Below are 20,984 nucleotides of genomic sequence, written 5' to 3'. Positions count from 1 at the left end.
TTAGTCAATCTTCTGGTGAACTTGGTAAACATAAACCATCACTTCAACCAATAATTTTCAACATTTTAGTCAAACATTTTCACATAAAATATTTATCTTACAAAGAAAATGTTTCTCAACACAAAAAGACTATAAAGTTCCATAAATTTAAAATGCATCTACGTATGGAAAAAAGAATACTGATATAAATACATTTTAAATTAAAATAACCCTTCCCTGTATCTTTTCTCTTGATGAGACACAAGAAGACAGAAAATAAAATTGGTGAAAAATTTTAACATGACATTTACAAATGAAAGCAGAGTGTACCCCGCTACTGAAGAAAGGCCGTGCTTGCGCTGGTATTGTAGTGAATGTCAGAAGCTTAATGGTGACAATTTTGATATGCTTTAGGGCCAGAGAAAAGATTTTAAAAAATTAATAAAACCTCAATGAGAGTGACTTGTGAGAACAGTGATCGGGTAAAGTGTTCTCCTCACTTCATGTTTGATGTCAGTAAATACTACTGATACTGGCAGCAAAATTAAATAACATCTGAGCTAGCTCATGTCGCTAAAGTGCATCACAACAAAAGTGTTTGGTGAGCTAAAATCACCTGTTTCCTAAAAAAAAAAAAAAAAAAAAAAAAAGAGCCGCACTAAGATAACACAGAAATTTGCAATTTGGATCATGTTTCAGTAAGCAGTTAACCTGAATAAATCTTCTGCACTGTCTGTGGATGTTTCAATGAGCTGTCTTCAGGGAGCAGATCCACTACAAGGTTTCTCTGGTAAAATTTGAAATGTTAGATTCCTGAATACTTGAAATTAAAAACAAACTTTTAAATATTATAAATGTTTCTGTGTAATTATGTCCGTGTCCCCTCAAATAACATAAGCACTATGAATCCTTTTTATTTTAATCATAAAAAATTCTTAAAAACAATATGAAATATCATACGGAGATATTTTGATACATTATTGCAATAAAACACATGAAAGCCCTTATGCTGCGTTTACACATAATGATGACAAGTCACGAATGCCACGAAGTACACATTCTTGGCCGCTGATCACGAATGTGATGATTCGGGGGCAGAGGCGTCAGGTGTCCTCAGGAACTGCTGAACCTGTTCCCACGCGTTAGATTAATGGCACATGTTGCTGGATGAATTACAGGAACCATTACGCACGGTCAAGAATAGGTTCCGTGTTGTTGCGTGCTATTGCGCGTAACAGCGCAAGTTTTGTCACGTTGTGAACGAGGTGTGAATTGGTCTACACACCCACACACACACACACACACACACCCATATTCATCCAACCGAATTCAGATTGCTCCAGTTTTCAGACGAACTTTGTGACTGCATGCGTAGTTGAGCTCTGTGCCATGGAGTGGAGCGAGAGGAGGAGGAGGACAGAGCAGATGTGTGGCTTCCTGCGGCTCTCATCTGGCGCATTTCCCAAACATCAGGCACATGCAGCAGATGGAACAACTGCAGGAGCGCGCTGAAGAGCACTGAATTAGACTTTTAGCCGACTGGTGTCAGTAATCAACTGAATGCGATGCAGCAGGGTTTAATTGTGCGCACGCTTCTTCCTCCGCCGGGCTGGAGGAGGTGCAGAGATGTCTGGCTGCACGTGAGGCTCCTATCGCTCCTCTGGTTCCCCTGGCTCAGACTCATTCTCCCGCTCATCGGTTACAACAGCAGGTGGAACACCTGCAGGAGCGTCCTGAGGAGCTTCAGCAGGAACTGTGGAACGACATTTGGAGCCGAGTTAAATTGTGCGCACGTGACAGAAAACTGATTCGTCGTGGCGCGCAGTGAAATGTGACGCTGCGTTACAAGTTGTGTCAAAACTTGACAGTTTCCGTGTCACTTCGTAATAACGCGTGACAGTTTGGCCTCCAAGAACCATCACAGGAACCACTATGAACGTTGTCACGTTCTATTAAGGATCAATACACATCAAGACGGATCAATACGCTCAGCTGCGACCTCCACGACGTGAGACGAAATGAGGGTGGCGTGTAACATTCGTGGAAGATTTTTTTGACAGGCAAAACATGCTCCACAAATATCAAGAATATCACGCACCAACACGCACTATTAAGAAACCTATTCAGATGCATTAAGTCACATTAAGAATGTCAGGAATGTGTCACGAATGACAGAAAATGACATTCGTAACGCGTCTTGGTTATGTGTAAACCGCACCTTTAGAAGCATTAAAAATGCTCATTGTCAGTCAAACACTTTAGTCAAACAGATTATAGACTACACCAGAAACATGTTTATTTTTTTTTTTTAAATAAGACCAATAAACTGTTCCTCTGGATGAGTCTGAATGAAATGGACACATATGATCCAGCACTCTTCAAAGACTCCTTTTTCCCACCATCAAGTTCAACACACTGAAGCACTGTACATAAGTTTGCATATTTACATCAATGACAAAAATGTGTGGACTTGGAGAAAAGGGAATTACTGTTGAATTGAAGTGGTTTTGTGATGCGTAATGCGTGTCCACCTCTCACCTCCAGTGCGGCCCGCACCAAGCTGCACGGCGGGATGCAGACTGCCCTCATTGTTGAGAAGGTGAGGCAGGTGGTGGTAGATATCTGGCACCTGGAGTGGTTTATGATTAGTCAGCTCCTTCAGTAGTTTCTGTGTCTCATCTGAAATTAGGCAGAAACAAAACAATGGTTCCTCAGAATTGATGCAGTGAAGCTGTGCTGATTTTGCGAACAACAGTTTGTCAACAATAAAGTGTTGTGGCAAAGGAGTGACACTGTAAGTAACAACAGTAATTAATTAATTAGCACCCTAGTTTATTCAATAAAGAAATTTCTTGTTTTAGTGTGAGAATCTACAATGGGTGCAACAAATTGTCCACCACATCACTTAGGCCCAAAGCCAATACTGTCCCTTCACCCTTTCCCTTATTTTGCACATCAGGGAAAGGGCGATGTGGCAGGAGGAAGGGAAGGGAGGAGAATTTGGATTGGGCCTTGCAGTTCACAACACTTGCTTCTGTGTCATAAATCCAAATTAAACTTTACATCCACAAGTACAAAAGCTTCCTCCAGGATGTGTGTCATCTGCTGGCATCACACACACGTGTGCGCACAGATCGCAGAGTGGGATACTCATATGCCTCCAATTTGTTGTTTCCCTGAGTGCTTGTTCAGCCTTACAAATGTGCCAACAGCACATATGTTTGAAAAACAATGTGAACTTTCTTGTTGACAGTGCATTAGGAAATCTGTGTTGACTTGTAGAATTCATTTCAAAAAGAGAATAAAGTGATGCATGCATGTATGCATGAGCGCCACAGTTAAAAAAAAAAAATGCTAAAAATGGGAAGAGACCAAATTAGGTGCAGGCAAAAGTGAAAGTATCTGTGAGACAGATTGTTAAGGGAGAAGCTCCAGGGAGAAAGCAGAGAGCAGCAGGCACAAATTGTGATCTCCCTGTTGTTTTCTGTGCTGAGTTTGCTCTCTGGGCATGTTAAAATGCACAAATAGACTCCAATTTCACATACCAAACCAAAATCTAGCATAAGCAGAAATCTGCGTGTGTGTGTGTGTGTGTGTGTGTGCGCGCGCGCGCGCGCGCGCGCTTTTGGACATTTTGAAAGAAGATGTGAGAAGTCATTCTCAGGTTTACTCATATGAAACAATTTAAGCAGATAACACCTCGATTTCTTCATTTCTTCATTAGACATTTTAATATTTATTTTATAAAGCTAACAAAATGAAGCCTCCCACTTTGCTGTACTGCTGTAGTTGCCAAGTGGCCTCTGTGCACGTCTGTGCATGCATGTGTATGGCTTCGATCACGGAGAAACTGGGGAGAGCTAACATTTGCCGTTTGGTATACTTGTGTATTTTGGGTCAAGGATGACATCACTAGTTGGGGGGAAGATGAGCCTCGTTCCGAGATTCCCTGCCAGAGGCACCAACAAAGAGGTTACATATGACTACTAGAGTCCGCACTCCCAATGCTGCCCACCAAACGCGAACGTCCTTCACGGACAGTGACATGACACCTCCTAACGGCAGAAAATATTGAGGAAGTTCCCGGATGTTAATGCATTTTCAATGGGGATTCACGACTGAACACACTCAGAAAAACACTTGCAAAATACGTGTTAAAATGCCATTCTGACCTGGATATCGAGCCAGTAAAATTAATTCACATTAGATCATGTCAGGAAAGTATTAAACTTACTCTGACACCCACACATTCCGAAATATTAGTGTTGAAAGTTACACGAATATGCGCTATTAAGCTGCGCTGCTGGGCTGAACCGAGCTGCTGCAGCACTGAAAACGAAACATTTATATAAATTATATTTTGACACAATTATCTTTTATTGACCGAGTTTCATTCATGAAGTCAGTGGTGTGTGTAAGTGTCCTCAGACGGCACAGGCACAGACAGGAAACACACACCTGTTTATCAACCAAATGTCACGGACAAAGTGACAAGAAGAACCAAAACCACTTACTCATGGAAGGAAATATTGTCTCCCTTGTTCCTCCGTTTGTGGCTTTGCCAACATGCGCAGCTTTCTGGCATATTCCATCTGTTTCTTGATGAGACTAATAGAACTTCAATGAGCAAGCTCAGGAAACTGCTCGGAATTAAAATGGCGACCACACCTCCTTGCCGGGACACAGCTCAGTGCGAGTGCGGACTCTAGTTCTTATATATAACCTCTTTGGGCACCAACAACATGGCTTTTGGATCAACAAGTGAAAGCACATCTTTCGGAATCGCTGGCCTTCTGTTTGTGTGGCGATGCCTTGCTCGCCATGTTGGATCTCGACTGCACTTGTGCCCACCAGAGGAGACTCCAATGAGTGACGTCAACCGAAAGTGCCCTCCACTGACTTCAGCCAATGGCAATTTACATGTCAATTTAGCAGCCAATTTGATTCAAATAATATTACCTACAGTGCACTCAAACATTCTGCAAGTGTATAACACATAATTTTTTACTAAGGAATGCACAAACAAATTCTCAAAAAGCATTTCTGTTCCCCTTTAACATATCCTTTGCATTTCTTCAAACATAAGAACAAAACATTAAATTTATCATACATTATAGCTGCAGCAGCGTCAATGTCAGAGGCCACACTTGTAAATAATATATAATACATTACATTCTTTGAACTGCACAACAGTGAATGCACAGATTTCTTGAAAAAAAAAAAAACAGTGGAAAGGCTCAGATGGACTGGAGTCAATCAGTCTGTCCATACGTTTGCGCGCATGGGTCACCTGAGAAGTTTGTGAGGGCATCCTTACTGCTGTTCGTCTCAGCAATGGCGCGTCTAAACTGCTCCAGTATGGTGTTGAGCTCCGTGGAGCGCTGCAGTGTCCTGTGCTCTGCCACACGTAGGCGCTCCTTCAAGGCATGGAACTCCCGCTGGTATGCTATCAGCTTTTCTGTACAAACAAAGCCAACAAAGGGAAGGAAGGAGCATTAGCAGGGGGGAAAAAAATATCCTCACTGTGCATTGTCCTGCACGTGAGTAAAATAACAGAAACATCTTGAAAAATAAGCAGCATGTACAAACTAGAGTCACATGACTGAGGAAAAAATAAAGTGGAAACCACCAAGAATTTGGTGCACAACTATTAATTCATTTTCAGTGTTCTGTAATTAACTCTGGGTCAAAATTGTACATACAAGGTCAACATTATCCTTACACCCACTTACATCATTAATTCAGTAGTGCTGAAAGTTCTGAAGTTGTAACTTGCCAAGGCCTCTCAACTTGCTATTCGCGATCACGACTGACGATTGCCGATAGTTTCTCTGTACCGACATGAAAAGAATTTGTTTGACAGCACTCAGACTGGTCAACACGCAGCACGATGTTAATTTTCAGGGCGGTCAATACAGATCTAAGAAACAGGATCGCAGATCTACACAAGTCAGGAAGATGTCTTGGAGCTATTGCTAATCAACTGCAGATTCCAAGAACCTCTGTTCAAACAATCGTAAGCACAAGGTACTGGTAGATGTTGCAACTTTGCTAAGGTCTGGAAGAAGACAAACTGTCACCTTCCGCTAACAGGAACTTGGATTGGATGGTCAGGAACAACAACCCCCCCCCCCAAAAAAAGACCAAAGCACAAGCATCCCATGCTGCCACGGCACTGTACACTGTACACAGTCAGCCAAGTTTTACATCGCCAAAGACTAGCATTGAAGAAAATGCCCCTGCTCCAAAACTGGGACTGTGAAGCTTGACTAAGCATAAAGAAAGAACCTTCTGGAGGAAGGTTTTATAGACAGATCAGACAAAGATTGAGTTGTTTGTTCACAATGACCAGAGGCATTTATGGAAAAGTAAAGGAAAAGCACTCAATACCAAGAACACTGTAGCAACTGTTAAGCATGGTGGAGGTAGTATCACGCTCTGGAGCGGTTTGCTGATGTGCACTGCACAACCCCGTGGAAAATATCTGGACTGTGCTTAGAAGTTGAGCCCATGAAACCAGCTAATTTAATTGCACTCTGCCAAATCTGCCAAAACCAGGTCAAATAACCAACCAAAATCCTGCCAGAAGGTTGCCGATTGCGACCACAAGATTCTGGTCAAGGTGAAATGTGCCTTTAAACGTTCAGACAAATATTAGGACTGCTGTATGTGTAATATGGACTTGGTACGGATTTCAGAAAACCCAAAATAATTTAAAATTTAGGATTTTTTTTCCATTACAGGTTTATGTTGTAGAATCATACTGCCCCAAATATAGTTCGAAGAAATAAATGAAAGCCCAATATTGCCATGAAATAATTCCTTAAAATGGGTTCACTTTAACCATAAGCACGCATTGCTTACATATCCAAGTTTGAAACTTTCATGGAACAGATTTGCAGTGAAGCTGACCGAGCACGTGTCACCCATCAGAACACAGTCTCACATTTATGCGGTTACAAAAATTTACACTCGAAAGCTGCCCAGTGAAGACAAAGCGCTCCTCTGTTGACTTCTATGCATATTTATAGCTTAGATTTCGGTGCCCTAGCTCTCTCCAGATACTCATTAAGAGCATGTTTTCCAAGGTAGAGGAGGGATTTGCTCACAAGTGTGCATTTTACACATTTGCAGATATGACAGCTGTGACATAACACAGCTCTCAGGAGCAGCGAGTGACCCACTGAGCACTTTCTGTTCCCCTGGAAGCGGCGATGTCGCAGGTTGAGATCCAGTTTGCTGCCAAATTCTGAAGAAATGAGTCCTTCATGAACTCACATTAAGGAAGCAGAAACTAATCAGGTGGTCTGGTGTAGAGAAGAGTTTTAGTAGAGGCTCAAACATCCTATGGAAAAAGGGAGGAGTCATGGACTGTTGATAGGTTGTGGCTCTCCTGCAAGGTTCTGTTCTATTTTTGGAGATGATCCACTTGAACATTAACAGCCTGTGTGCCTGCCTTAAAACTGTAGCACACTGTCTTTCTGGCAGCTAGCAGGAAAAACCTGATTTTCTTGCTGTCGATTCAACTGTTTTTAATATATGGCAGGGAGTGTGCAAACGACATCCGATGTCTAGTGTATACTGGTGAGGTGGCAGATTTGGCCCGGCTCTGATCTCTCCTGCTAAATTAATTTTGCCCTTTTGGAGAGCTCATCACCACAAAAAAAAAAAAAAAGTCCTGGATTGCCTTGATCTTGCCGCACCAACACTGTCTCTGACTGCGCTACTGTTTATCCACTGTGCTGCAGCTCCTCTTTCAGAGACATGCTGCTCTTCTTGAATATCGACCTCTAAGACACACAGACATGGATGCTGTCATTTGGCCCAGGCCTGACAAAAAGGGCAGCTCTAAAACAAAGCAGACTTTCATCTTCACATCAGTCCTTTGATTGAAGGACTTGAAATCCTGCAAAGATAAAAAACCACACCTGTAACCCTTACTATCCGAACAAATAAAACCTACCACGGTATGCATCACAGAAACCAGAAAGAGAAGTAGACAAGGTTTCTCTTCTGCTGGTTTTTGTTTCCCCTCAGATCTACAGGTCATGGAATACAGAATTTTTACACATTTATTCTCAGTGTTCTGACAGCTTAAGGAAAGACTGATTGAAGACTTTTTTATGTTAGGCAGAATAAAATTTAAGAGTAACGTTATCATAGTCAAAACTGAATGGGAAGGGAAAAAAGTATAACCTGCTGAGGGTGAAGTACAATTATGATCAAATATTTACTATGAGACAGAACATGGTTACTGGTTTCAGCAATGCTGCAAAATCTTCCCAGAAAAGCCAATTTTCACAATATTTACATTTCTCCATGTCATCACACAAGTTACATCTAGCTAGCTGAAAGAGCGCTCATGGAAATTATATATATATAAAAAAAAGAATAGATATTGCCATTTTGCGTTGATCATGTTATTTGCAATGTCAGAGGAAAACATGAATAAAACCCTACTTCCCTTGTCTTGGCATTTGAAAGACTTTTGATTGACTGATTTAAGACATTTTAATACAAATTAAGGCCTTATTTTTAGGTATAAAAATCCAATGCATCATAAGACCTTTAAAGGATCCATGGGAACCCTGCATGGAATTTCTCAGTTTTTGTTTTGGCAAGTTAACTAAGTATTTGGGGTGTAACAATTCAGGAATATAATGAGGAAATTGGCTTTAATGTAAATAATACAATTACATTAGTTCACAGAACCAGTTGATTGCCTTATTTTAAAGTTACGAATAAGATGAGTGAAGATGTGATGCTGCTACTTCTGTGTGTTTAAACTCACAAACGTTCAAAAATCAGCGAGAAACTGATGGGTTCAGAACAGGAAAGTCCAGGTAGCGGTTCTCTATCATCATAGTTAAAAAATAAATAAATAAATAAATAAAAGTGTTGCCTCCTCTGCAGAAGCAATATATGGCTGATATATACCCTTCTGCTCACAGTGATTTTTTTGTAGTAATTTAAGAGCTTTTAGTGACTGCTGGACACAAACTCACAAAAGTGTCTGAAGTAAATTATTGGAGGAACACAAAAAGCTGTCACAGCTTCACAGCAGAGCGGAACAGGGAATGATTTTAATACCACAAGATAGATCAAAATGTTGAGTCTCTCGTGTGCTTTGTGGTAAAAGGTAGCTGAAATTTCACACGTTCTTTATAAGGACATCTTTCTCTCTGCCACTCCACTATGAAGCTGAATAGGTTATGCATGGTCACGCAACAGACAAAAGTTGCAGAAATTTCTCCAATCAGAATTTGGCCTCTTTCTTGCACACTCATTCAGCGTTGCAGAACTGTGCTTACTCCAGACAGATTTACCATACAGTACCAGACTCTTTTGTAATGAAGTCTACGACAAGTTCAACGACTTGGAAATACTTATGTATCCATCCTGTAACTTGCCTAAAGAAAACTGGCTATGAAAGTGAGGATTTACTGTAAATTCCATAAAATGTGACAAGCCATCATGCCCCTATACTTGTATTCATACAATGTCATACAAGTACTGATATGTATAATCAAATAAAAAACACAAAACTAAGAAATTATGTCAAAGCCACTTTATAAACAATACTTTTGTCACAGATTGTTTCATAAATATGAACAGTTTTGTCAGGTGAACATGTTCTAGGGCAGCCAGTAACTGAAACATGATACTTCTAGGTTCAGCCCAACTACTTTTTTGTTTGCTATTGCCACTGCTAAGCAGAACCTACCAGGAAAGCACTTTATTGATGTTCACTGACTTCACACTTTATTAAATGTTCTGATTATACAAAACTGGTTCATTTGGATGCATTTCTTAAGACATTTTAAATGACTTAATATATTCATGGGCACCAGTGACTCCCACTTGGACTGTAGTGGTTTTATGTTGCTCTTTAATATATTGCGTTGTGTGTATGAATCAGTATGCATGTGCTTTGTTTTTAAAGATGCTGCAGCACTGAATCCAAGATAAAGTTTCCCCCAAGGGAACAGTAAAATATTTCATTAACATGTCTGGATTTGCAGTGAAAACAGAAGAATTGGTGTAATTTGGAAATTATCAGCACGTTAAATCAGTAATAGCATGAACACTGCACACATTCTGTTTGTACACGTACACAGTCGCTGGATAATAGTGAATGCACAAAACACATTAAACAATTACCTGGAGTCTGGAGTACATGCACATAATGTAATTATTCATCTCTGTTCTCAGGAAGCAGGAGTAATGGGGAGGGAGGGCAAAGGGACTGTAACATCTCCTCTCCTTGTAACCACCCTTCTTTCCTACCACTGTCTCATCTCAGTTTTTTGCACATCATCTACAGAGAACTTAACCATCAGCAGAATATCTGTGTGTACTCTCTGCTCTTTCATTTTCACCGCCTCCAAGCATCCCTCCCCAGGGACGATGTGGCTTGAGGTGTCATTTTTGAGTCTTTCGCATACTTCGTCTGATTTATTAATGAGATATCTGAGAGGAGTGGTCAGTCAGGGGCGTTACGGGTGTTCAGCATCAAGGCTTCACACACAGACACTTAGCTCTTTGCAGTTTGAAAGTACCCACGTCTCCGGCCAAATCAAGGTGCCACAAAAAAATTTTCCACTCTGCAAACTTGAGGGTAGTATTACAAATCAATGCACAACCCTCGCGCAACATTGTGCAAGCACTGTCTGACCAAGTCAGAGGACTGACTATATTCTTTCAGATAATTCTGTGGTAGTATAATTTATGGGTCTGTGTGACCTTGACATTTCATCAATTTGCACAAAATTTAATGCTTTATCATTCCACCATGTTTAATTCAGGTTGGCTCCAAACTGTTTGAGTTAAACAATTATAACCATGAGTTTGATCTTTCGTGGTCACCAAAAAGGTCAAAAATGCCATATGACTGACAGAAAGGTGAGATAGGTGTTAGGGATGGGTATCGAGAACCGGTTCCTTTCGGGTATCGTTAAGAAATGATTCGATCCACCGACATCAATAAGCTTTGTGCTTAACGATTCTGTTATCGGTCCTTCAGAGTGGCCGTTGTTTTGGCGGGTGTTTGTCAGGAAAATGATCATTTCTCTACATTGATTACAGACCCTGCAGCGGGTCCTTAATCAACTTTTCTGCAGCGCGGCTTTGCTTTGAACCTTGAACCAATCGAAGCGTGGTTCGCAGATTGAAGCAATGCTTCGGTCGATTGCTTCGTTTATTTCTTTCTTTCGCTTAATTTTCCCCCGCTAAAACCCTAAAGAGCATACGTCTGTGAGTATTATTTACCTTTTCTATGTTAAACCGACCTGTTATGGTCTTCTGAAACAGTTGATGTATTTTATAACTTAAAAACGGGAGCGATGCTAACGCGTTAGCATGTCTATGGCATTTTCAATGTTAAAAGTTAGCATTTAGCAATTGCAGCCGTCATCATGTTCGGGTGCATTTGTTTTCAAATTGTAATATTCCTTAAATTTATTTTTGCTTATATATTAATAATCTAATGATTATTATATACAATTTTAGAGAAAGAGAGAAAAAGAACCTGAATAGAAACACAACAGAAAATATATAATAGCAACTAACATAAATAAATAAATACATACAGAAATAAATGTTTCCTGTGAACACCTACTGACTCTCACACCTCCACTTCATCCTTGTCTTATTTAAGTTTAATGACAGTTTGTTTCGGTCAAACCATATTTTCAGTTTGTTAATTTCTTCAGTGATTTCCTCCAGAACTATCTGCCAAACTAGAAAACTGCTGCATCCTAGTAAGAGCAGAATACTACTGGAATGAATTTGAATAAGGAAAGTTGTATTTTTTTTTTCTCACCTAAATGGATGCTGCACTCACTCCAGTTTATTGTCTGGAATAGTCCCAGATTGCATTTCAGAGCTTCTAGAATTCAAACATTTTCGTGCAGGTGGTGTTGGGGGGTAATTTTTGGGTTTCAGCTTTTTTTGTTTTTCACCACTTTCATCCCTGAATATGAGTTGTGATTCACTTTTGTGCGGATTAAAGTTACTAACTGGGACTCCTGTCTCGTTGCGAGAAAGAAACGAGAATCATCCTCCGTTCTGTTCACACAGCTCCAAACGTTGCGCGGCTCTCTGACAAGTCAAGATAGAACGATAGAATTCAGTCTGAATTAATAACTTCAAAGCAAAACACAATGTTTATTTTTATTTATGTCCAGAGATCAAGGATACAGTGACTAATTTCATATTTATTTACTTTAAGACTCAAGGAAATACATAGAAAACCTGTAAAGCCTACTTTTAGTACAAAATTCACGAGGTATCAATAAGGGAATCGATAAGGAATCGGATCTATAAGCAGAATCGATAATGGCATCGATATCGATAAAACCTCATCAATACCCATCCCTAGGTGTGACATGAACAACTATCCTCAGCCAAGTCCACTTTAATCCCTCCAGTGTGTCCGGGGTCTCCCCTGGGGCCTCCTCCCAGTTGGACATGCCTGGAAGACCTCCTTAGACAACGGTACCACCTTAACTGGCTCTTTTTGATGCAAAGAAGCAGCAGCTCTGCTCCGAGTTCCTCCTACATGGGGAGGTGATGGTCTAGTGGTTAAGGTGTTGGGCTTGAGTCCAGAAGATCATGGGTTCAAATCCCCGCCTGACTGGAAAATCACTAGGGGCCCTTGGGCAAGGCCTTTAATCCCCTATTGCTCCCGGTGTGTAGTGAGTGCCTTGTATGGCAGCACCCTGACATCGGGGTGAATGGGAGGCATTATTGTAAAGCGCTTTGAGTGTCTGATACAGATGGAAAAGCGCTATATAAATGCAGTCCATTTACCATTTACATATTTGAGCTTCTCATTGTGTTCTCTAAGTGTAAACCAAGATACCAAACTGAGAAATCTCATTTCTGCTGCTTGTATCTGCGACCTTATTCTTTCAGTCATTACCTTAAGTACATGACCATTGTTGAGGATTGGAGCGCAAATTGGTAAATTGAGAGTTTGGCCTTCTGGCTCAATTTTTTCTTCACCACAATGGTCCAGCACAGTGTCCGCAGAACATCAGACTCTTCAATCTCATGCTCCAATTTATCCCCCTACTCATTAACAAGCCCCCATGATACACAATCTCCTCCACTTGGGGTAATATACATAAATACATACACACAAAAACAAATTCTCTGATTCCAGCTTCTTCGATGTGACTACTTTCTAGTTTATGTACCGTATTTCCGCACCATAAGGCGCACCTAAAAGCCTTAAATTTTCACAAAAATCGGCCGTGCGCCCTATAATCCGGTGCGCCTTATGTGCGCACTGAATTCCAAAATCTGTAAAAACGACCGACTTGTCTTTGACCGTCGGAATATCGGCCCATTTCCCACTGACACAGGGACGTAATACGTAAAGTACGTACGCTGGCAGTGTAGAGTACGTACCCTGGCAGCGATAAACCAATTGGAGAACATTACGTAATACGTACAGTACGTACGCTGGTAGCGTAGACTACGTACGCTGCCAGGGATAAACCAATCAGAGAAGAGTCCGTGAGTCCGTGGTACGTACACTTACCTCCGCCACTCCTCCGGTAGTTACTGTATACTACAGGTATCCTGCAAAACATTTGTTTGTCTAAGGACCCCGGAAAATGGCGCCAGCGAAGAGACATGCTTACGAGGCACAATTCAAACTGCAGGCTATCAGTTACGCGGTTGTTCATGGGAATAGAGCAGCTGCGAGAGGAAACAAGAAAATGAACTGTATCAAGTTAAAAAGACCAAACGGAGTTTCCGCGGAAACAAAGCGAGGTGGCCACAGCTAGAAGACCAACTCGAGCAATGGGTCATTGAACAAAGAACAGCCGGGAGAAGCGTCTCTACAGTCACTATTCGGCTGAAGGCAAAAACGATAGCGATGATTAGCGTGAACCTGGCGTGTCTGATGGCGAAATTGCCCAGCTGTTCAATTCAGCCACAGAAGATGAGGACTTCGATGGATTTGTGACAGAACCATAATAAAAAACAATGTGAGTACCATATTGTTAAATACCGGTAGTTCAAAGTTGTTAAAAAGTTCAAATAAACTCACCGTTTTTCTTCCGTGACCTTTTTTTTTTTTTTTGTAGACTATATGTTTTAGCGTGCGCCTTTTGTAAGGGTTAAGTACCTGCTAATTGAGGCCGCACCTTATAATCCGGTGCGCCTTTTGTAAGGGTTAAGTACCCGCTAACTGAGGGCGCGCCTTATGGTGCAGAAAATATGGTAACTAGTTTTTTTTATTCTGATCTAGTTCAAATTTTTTGACAGTTTAATAATCCTGATGAAGCACCAGCTGCAGGAACGAAGCTGAGCAAAGGTTAAACGATGCCAAAGAAAGTCCAGATTTTTTCTTTCATTAGGGCTTCGTTGCCCTTCATTAAGTGCCGTGTGACTGGGCCATAACCTCAACATCTCTGGGTTGTAGACAAATCATGAAATTTAAAAGGCAACATCTTGGACTCTGGAAAACTCTGATATTTCTTTCCATTTTGTGACATTTTATTAACCTAACAACTAATTAATTACTTGAGAAAATAATTTAACAATTAACCGATCATGAAAATCATCGTTACTTGCAGCCCTATCTATACATAAGCATGAGGTCAAATTTTTGACTTTGTTCTGTGACCTTAACTCAGTATTCACTGTCTTTGGCTGACAGTCAAATGTTTCATACATTTGGTCCAAAGCAGACCAAAATTCTTCCAGCTTAGTTCACACAGGAATGGGTGGACACACAAGACAGAAAACAACACACCCACATACGCTACCGTGTGCAGGTGTAATTTCTCGTTGAACGGTTCATTTCCACAGTGACAAATTTAGAAACTAGAGCAGTTTATGTCAACAAAGCACACATCAGCTTTGTTTGAGCGTACACACTTTGCCACATCAAGAGGCTGCCACACATTCAGTAGTTTCTTTCCACATCAACCATTATATTATAGCTCATAGTTTAATCAATATAAAAACCAGGTTAACTGATGTTTATAAAGTGAGTCAAGGAAAAAAGGAGAAATATGAGCCATTAAAATATGATAGAAAGAAAGGGACAGAGAGAGATCTATTCATACATTTAGAATTATAGAAAGATTTTTTTGTATAAAAACAAAATGAGGCAATTATTTTTCACTACATTATTTCCCTCAAGTTCATGTGGAGTATACTGTTTTTGTTTGTTTGTTTGTTTTGTTTTTACTCCCATCAATTGAAACTCTTTAAAATAAAGCCTTTACCTTTATGGCCTAAAGTGGGAGTGATACGATACACACAGGTAAATCATTAATTTCTTGTGCAAAAGAAAAGCTCAAGTACAGTGCACCTTTGACCAGGTAAACAGTGTGGCTTGTCAAAGCAGCTTAAGGCCCTGTCACTTGATGATTTAGCTTGCGCATGCTGACCGTATTAAAAATGCTGGCATACGTCTAATAAATTAATGCAGCTGTCACACCTTGATGATTAGCCAGCGTATACGGACAACCCTATTTCCAACGAGTGGTTTGGGTCGTTACTGCACAGTGTGGTGCCGGTCAGAAACAAAGTAATATATCATTATTGTATTTTTTAATCTTAGTGGACCATTTTCATTGTGTACAGAATGCTGATGAGTCAACTGGCTGTGGTAAACGCTGCCATGAATGAATGGAGTGCTCTTTAAACTTTTAAAGCACTGGTTGCTTCCTGATTAGGTCCGCTGATCAGGTCATCACAGACCTGAATAATGAAACTCTGTGATGATTTAATCTTTAAAAGCGCCAGCCAACCGTGATCTGGTGTGATCAGACCTGAATGTGATCTGTCAGTGTGACCACACTGACAGCGACGGCGCTTTAAAAGTTTAAAGAGTCACAGCACTTCATTCGGGTCTGATCACATCTGGTCGATCAGGTTGTCTGATGATCACACCGACAACGATTTAAAAGTTTAAATCATCACAGCGCTTTTGTGTGATCAGAACGCGACTCAGGCATCCTCTCAGAAATGCACCTGGAGCAGAAAAAACACAGAGGGACTTGCTTTAAAATGTTAGGTTTCCAGCCACGACAAGGAATTAAAGTACTTTCAGACGTCGTTTTCGAAAATCAGGAGCTTTATGTAGATAGGTGTCCATCAGGCTGCGATGGTGAATTGGACTGAAATGAACAGGTAAGACTTTATATTTACTCCGTGTGTGAATGAAACAGTCTGTCGGCATGAGGACTGCAGCTTTCAGCCAATCAATGGCCAGCATTAATGGATGTATTTAGACTTATGAGTAAATTACAAGAAACGTGTGCCAACAATCACACGTGCCAGCATGTGCTGGACGTATGAATCATACGCTGGCATATGTTGAAAATTTTCAGCATGCCCAAAATTTCTTAAGGAGCTCAGTGTATTAGGACGTATATCAGCAAGCTTCAACATGCTCTTAACTTAAAAAAAACAAAAAAAAAAAACTTACCTTTAAACTTATTAGACTTACGCCAGGGTTTTTTAGTACAGTTGGCATACGGTGGTTAAATCACCATGGTGTGACAGGTCCTTTATATGCCGGATATGCCTTCATATCAACACTAAAGCACCTGCATGGTGGTTCATGCCCGGAAAGAAAATGTACTTTGTGGCCAAAATGTCACAGTTGATGCTCCCTTAGGGCCCAGTCACATGGCGATAGCTAACACAAACAATAAAAAGTCAAAAAGTCACAAATCACCAAGAAGAGGTGGATGAATGATCCTGCATCTTTTCCATCACCGAAAAGCCTGTGAATCAAGAGCGCAAAAAGGAACAAAACAAAACCGAAACTAACGAAAGAAAAACGAAGGGAACATCGACCTGAATGCTTTAAACAAAATCAAAAAGAAACATTCACAATGACGTGACTGTCAGTGGGTATGAGACCGAGCACAGCCAGCCATGTCGTCATGTTTGCAGTACTTGCAGGTGCAGGATTTGGTTGTTTTGACAACAGGTGAGAGATGTTTGTCTTTACAACAACAACGTGTGCACACGCAGGCTATCCACCAACGGCTGGAACGTGAGCAAATAGTTAAAGTAGTTTATAATACGTTCTTACTGCTATTGTTTCTGTATGACGACATTGCTTTTCATCCCACATATAGACAAGTCATCAGCGATACAAGGATGTTACATTCAGCTCATCGGAGCTTTAGCTATTGATCTGTACAGATATACTCAACATTTGTGCAATACATCAGACGTGGGAGGTTGGAAAAAGTTGGACGACAGTCAAACAGAACGCGGACGTTACGGAAACTACGCAAACGATAAGGAACCGTCAAGACGGACAGCAAAACGGAATACAGATGAACTGAGGTTGTCGTCGGTAGCAGAGCAGTGGGCAGCGAGAATCTGACACTCGAGGACCACACCCAACACGCTACAATGCTACCATAACAACACAGCACTAAGACTGACAGAAGCCATTACAGAGCTCCAAAGTGTGACCCTTATATATCCACCAAGTCCAGTTTCACATTTTCATCATCAGCACAGATGAAATTTGGTGCTGCCTCAACATTTGATTAATTTCCCTGCTTGTGTGTTCATGAGCGACATGGCCTTCCTGGCTGCAGTGTCCTTGCGGTGATGCAGAGATGACGCACTGTGTATAAAAATTTCAGGCGTTCTGAGCACATTTGGTCTGATGATGATGGACACGGGATGATGCACACCAGTCCAACTGTATTCTCAGGTAGAAATGTCCTTGCATAACTCTATACCAGTCTGTCAGGCTTGTAACTTCAGCTGCCACACTGCAGCCGTTCCTGCCACCAACACACTGCTGTCCCACTGAACATACAAAACCACACAAGGAACCAATAATTCAGTGGAGCATGACAAGAACACACTGCTGTCCCACTGAACATACAAAACTACACAAGGAAACAATGATAATTCAGTGGAGCATGACAAGAACACACTGCTCCTTATGATGACTGTCTGTGTATGGAGTAGACGTGAACTACAGAAAGGTGTTTTAACCGTAATTTTTTTTTTTTTTTTTTTTATTCTGTTGCAGATGGTGTTTTCAAACTTTAGCAGCTCTGCACATCTGAGTGGGTGATTAGGGTAAAATCAGCTGGGAGTAAAAGTCAGTTTTCAGGGGGTTTTTGTATTTTTTTTTTTTAAGGGGGAGGCTTGCAAAAGCCCAGAAATATGACATCTAAAAAATATTAAATTAATTCATCAATTATCTAATAATCATATTATTATAATTAATTATCCAACGAAGATGTTGGACCAGAATTACTTTCTTACATGCTCATCTTCATCATCTTTCTGAGGGAAATTTCATTCAAATCAGCCAAATAATTGAGGACGAGCTGTGCTTACAAGGACATGGTGCTTTCTATGTACTCCCCAAAATTGTGTTTACGGGGGTATGATCAATCAAACATACTGTACATGGTACTCCACAGACTCGAGAACAAATATTTGAAACTCAGTAAGTGAGAGTAACAGGTTTCTGGTAGCATCAGTCTGCCTCTCACAAAAAGGTGACAGGAAGATTGTACGTGACGATTATATCTGGTTTAGCTTGAGGATTCCGGCTACAACATGTGATTTGTCCTTCAAAAAATTACCATAAAGCTTTACAGGAAACACACACACACACACAAAATGCAATTGTCTGCAAACATAGCAAGTGACAATAAAATAAACAAATGTTTGCATGTGTGCAAAGAGGTTCTCCACCTACGTAGAAGGAGAACCATGGCTTTTCTCACTTTTCCTGAAAACAATTCACTGAACATCACCCACTAACGATGTCCAACCACACTGTCTGACAATGTTAAACACTGCACATTTTGGAAATACAAGGATGATTGTTACCAAACTCATCTGTGTAGCAACTACTTTGCTTGGAGCTTTTGAAAGTGCTTTATTTTTAAGTGTTCCACAGGACAGATACAGAAGAAACTTTGCGCAAACACAACACAAAAATGTGAACTCAAACACTTAAGAGCATGCATCATGTGGTGGCCACAACAGGAGCTGCTTCACTAAGCAAAACATCTGAGTAGCAAAACATAAAATGCAAACGCTGAGGACATTACTGCGCTTACACATGCACATATAAAAGCCAAACCAGATAATCAGGCCTGTGGTTGATGGAAGAGACAGCAAACACGCAACCACACAAAATAATGAAAATTAAAGCAGGAACAAATATTTACTTGCTGAAAAATTACTGTAAGTCATTCAGCATTTCCTTACTGAATCATTTCCTTATAGAAATTCCCCTTTCAAGACTTGTAGAAATGAGATGTGCATGTATGCAATAAAAATGCATCTGTGTGTTCATTTATTAAGGTCCTCAGTGGTGCACCTGCCATCCATGTGCAGCTGCTATGTGCAACAAAAAGCCTTTAAACAGACTGTTTTTCTCTAAGAACGCAGATGGTGCAAAGCATCATATTGAAGTTAATGGAAAAAACGGGAATGATAAAATGACCATTCTGTTCTCATTCAGAGGAAAAGGGTTACCCAGTGTGATTTCCAGACAATGTTGTATCAAAAAGAAGTGCATCACCTATGCAAGTTATTTGAAAAGGCAAGTAAACTTTCTCTCCTCCGGCCAAACAACACTGCTATCCATAACTTACTGATACTATTTGCATCCACGCTCAGACATCAACCCTTCATGCAATACATCTTTTATAACAGGAGACAACTTCAGGGATTATCAGTGATTCCTTATTGAGCAAATATATAGAGTGTCTCAGCAAACTGTTTATATGCACACTGCATCATTTCTGCAGCATTAAAACGATCATAGCTTTACAGGATCCAGACTTACCGAGACATGTCCAGAGTCTGTTCCGATTGAGGGAATCCAGATATAGTTTAAGAGGTTGTGCAATTTTTTATGAAACCACCAGTAAGAACAAATGTAAAGGGTTTTTGTGTGTCTGTGGTTGGGGTGAGGAAATGGAACAAATGTTCAACAGAGGTTAGAATGAGTAGTACCTTAGTGAGATTTAAGAAACTACTCAAAAAGAACATTATGTCTAAGTATCATAAAGAAGCAAATATAATTTGATTTATATGGAATGTTCAATTTATAAGTGGGACTTATTGTATATTTGAATGTGTGGGTATGTATATGCGTATGTAGATATATAGATATGGGTAGGTGTACATGTATATGTATATAAGTGACTGTGTATATGTATGTATATATTTATGTTTGAAAAGTATATACGTATGTATATAGGTATATGTGGCACAGCCCAAGCAGAGGGTCACCCCCAAGAGCCTGGTCTGCTTGAGGTTTCTTCCTTATAGGGAGTTTTTCCTCACCACAGTTGCCTAGTGCTTGCTCTGGGGGTTGGTAAGGTTAGTCCTTACTGGCGTAAAGTGCCTTGATTCGACTTTCTTATGATCTGGTACTATATAAATATAATTATAAGTGAATAGTATATTGATGTGTATGTCTGTGTGTCGACATGTAGTAGTGAATTTATATTTATGTAAATATGACTGATTAGAATTGTTGGACTTGTACTAGCAGGGGTGGGCGCTAATAAGCTTTGCTTCAGCCCACACCCTTTCGGACTCACTAGTTTTGTCTGTGTTTGTCTGTGTTTGTGGAATTGTTCATTTTTTTCTATTTGAATATTTTGTGTGCCGAATTAAAAAACTTTGTCACTAAAAAAAAAAAAATCTCATTTCTTTGAAGTTGTAACTGAATGTTATTATGCATTTCCTGCAAATATTTGACATGAGTGTTTATACATGAAGGCTGATTTTATGTTATCAGATGCATTTTTGTACATTTCAGGTGTTGAGCCATTTATGACTGATTGGAGTTTTATACACATACACACACACACACACACACACACACACACACACCACACACACACACACACACATACACACAACACACACATACATACACACACACATACAACACACACACATACACACACACACACACATACACACACACATACACTACACAGCACACACACAACACATAC

The 20,984-nt window shown here is 40.4% G+C and overlaps 1 protein-coding gene across 1 annotated transcript in view; it reads right to left on the bottom strand.

Annotated features, from left to right (window-relative positions):
• Nucleotides 1-20,984, bottom strand: part of mgat4a (alpha-1,3-mannosyl-glycoprotein 4-beta-N-acetylglucosaminyltransferase A) — a 94,782-nt gene that overhangs the window by 55,719 nt on the left and 18,079 nt on the right. The window contains exons 2-3 of the mRNA XM_034185884.1: nt 5,270-5,437; nt 2,518-2,658 (exon numbers count right to left, since the gene is read on the bottom strand). Of these exons, the coding sequence (XP_034041775.1) occupies nt 2,518-2,658; nt 5,270-5,437 (309 nt within the window). The remainder of the gene's footprint in view (nt 1-2,517; nt 2,659-5,269; nt 5,438-20,984) is intronic.

This window comes from Thalassophryne amazonica, chromosome 14, assembly GCF_902500255.1.
Source record: "Thalassophryne amazonica chromosome 14, fThaAma1.1, whole genome shotgun sequence".
Classification (NCBI taxonomy): Eukaryota; Metazoa; Chordata; class Actinopteri; order Batrachoidiformes; family Batrachoididae; genus Thalassophryne; species Thalassophryne amazonica.
The sequence above is the reverse complement of the archived record's forward strand: the minus strand, read 5'-3'. Positions and strand labels throughout refer to the sequence as shown.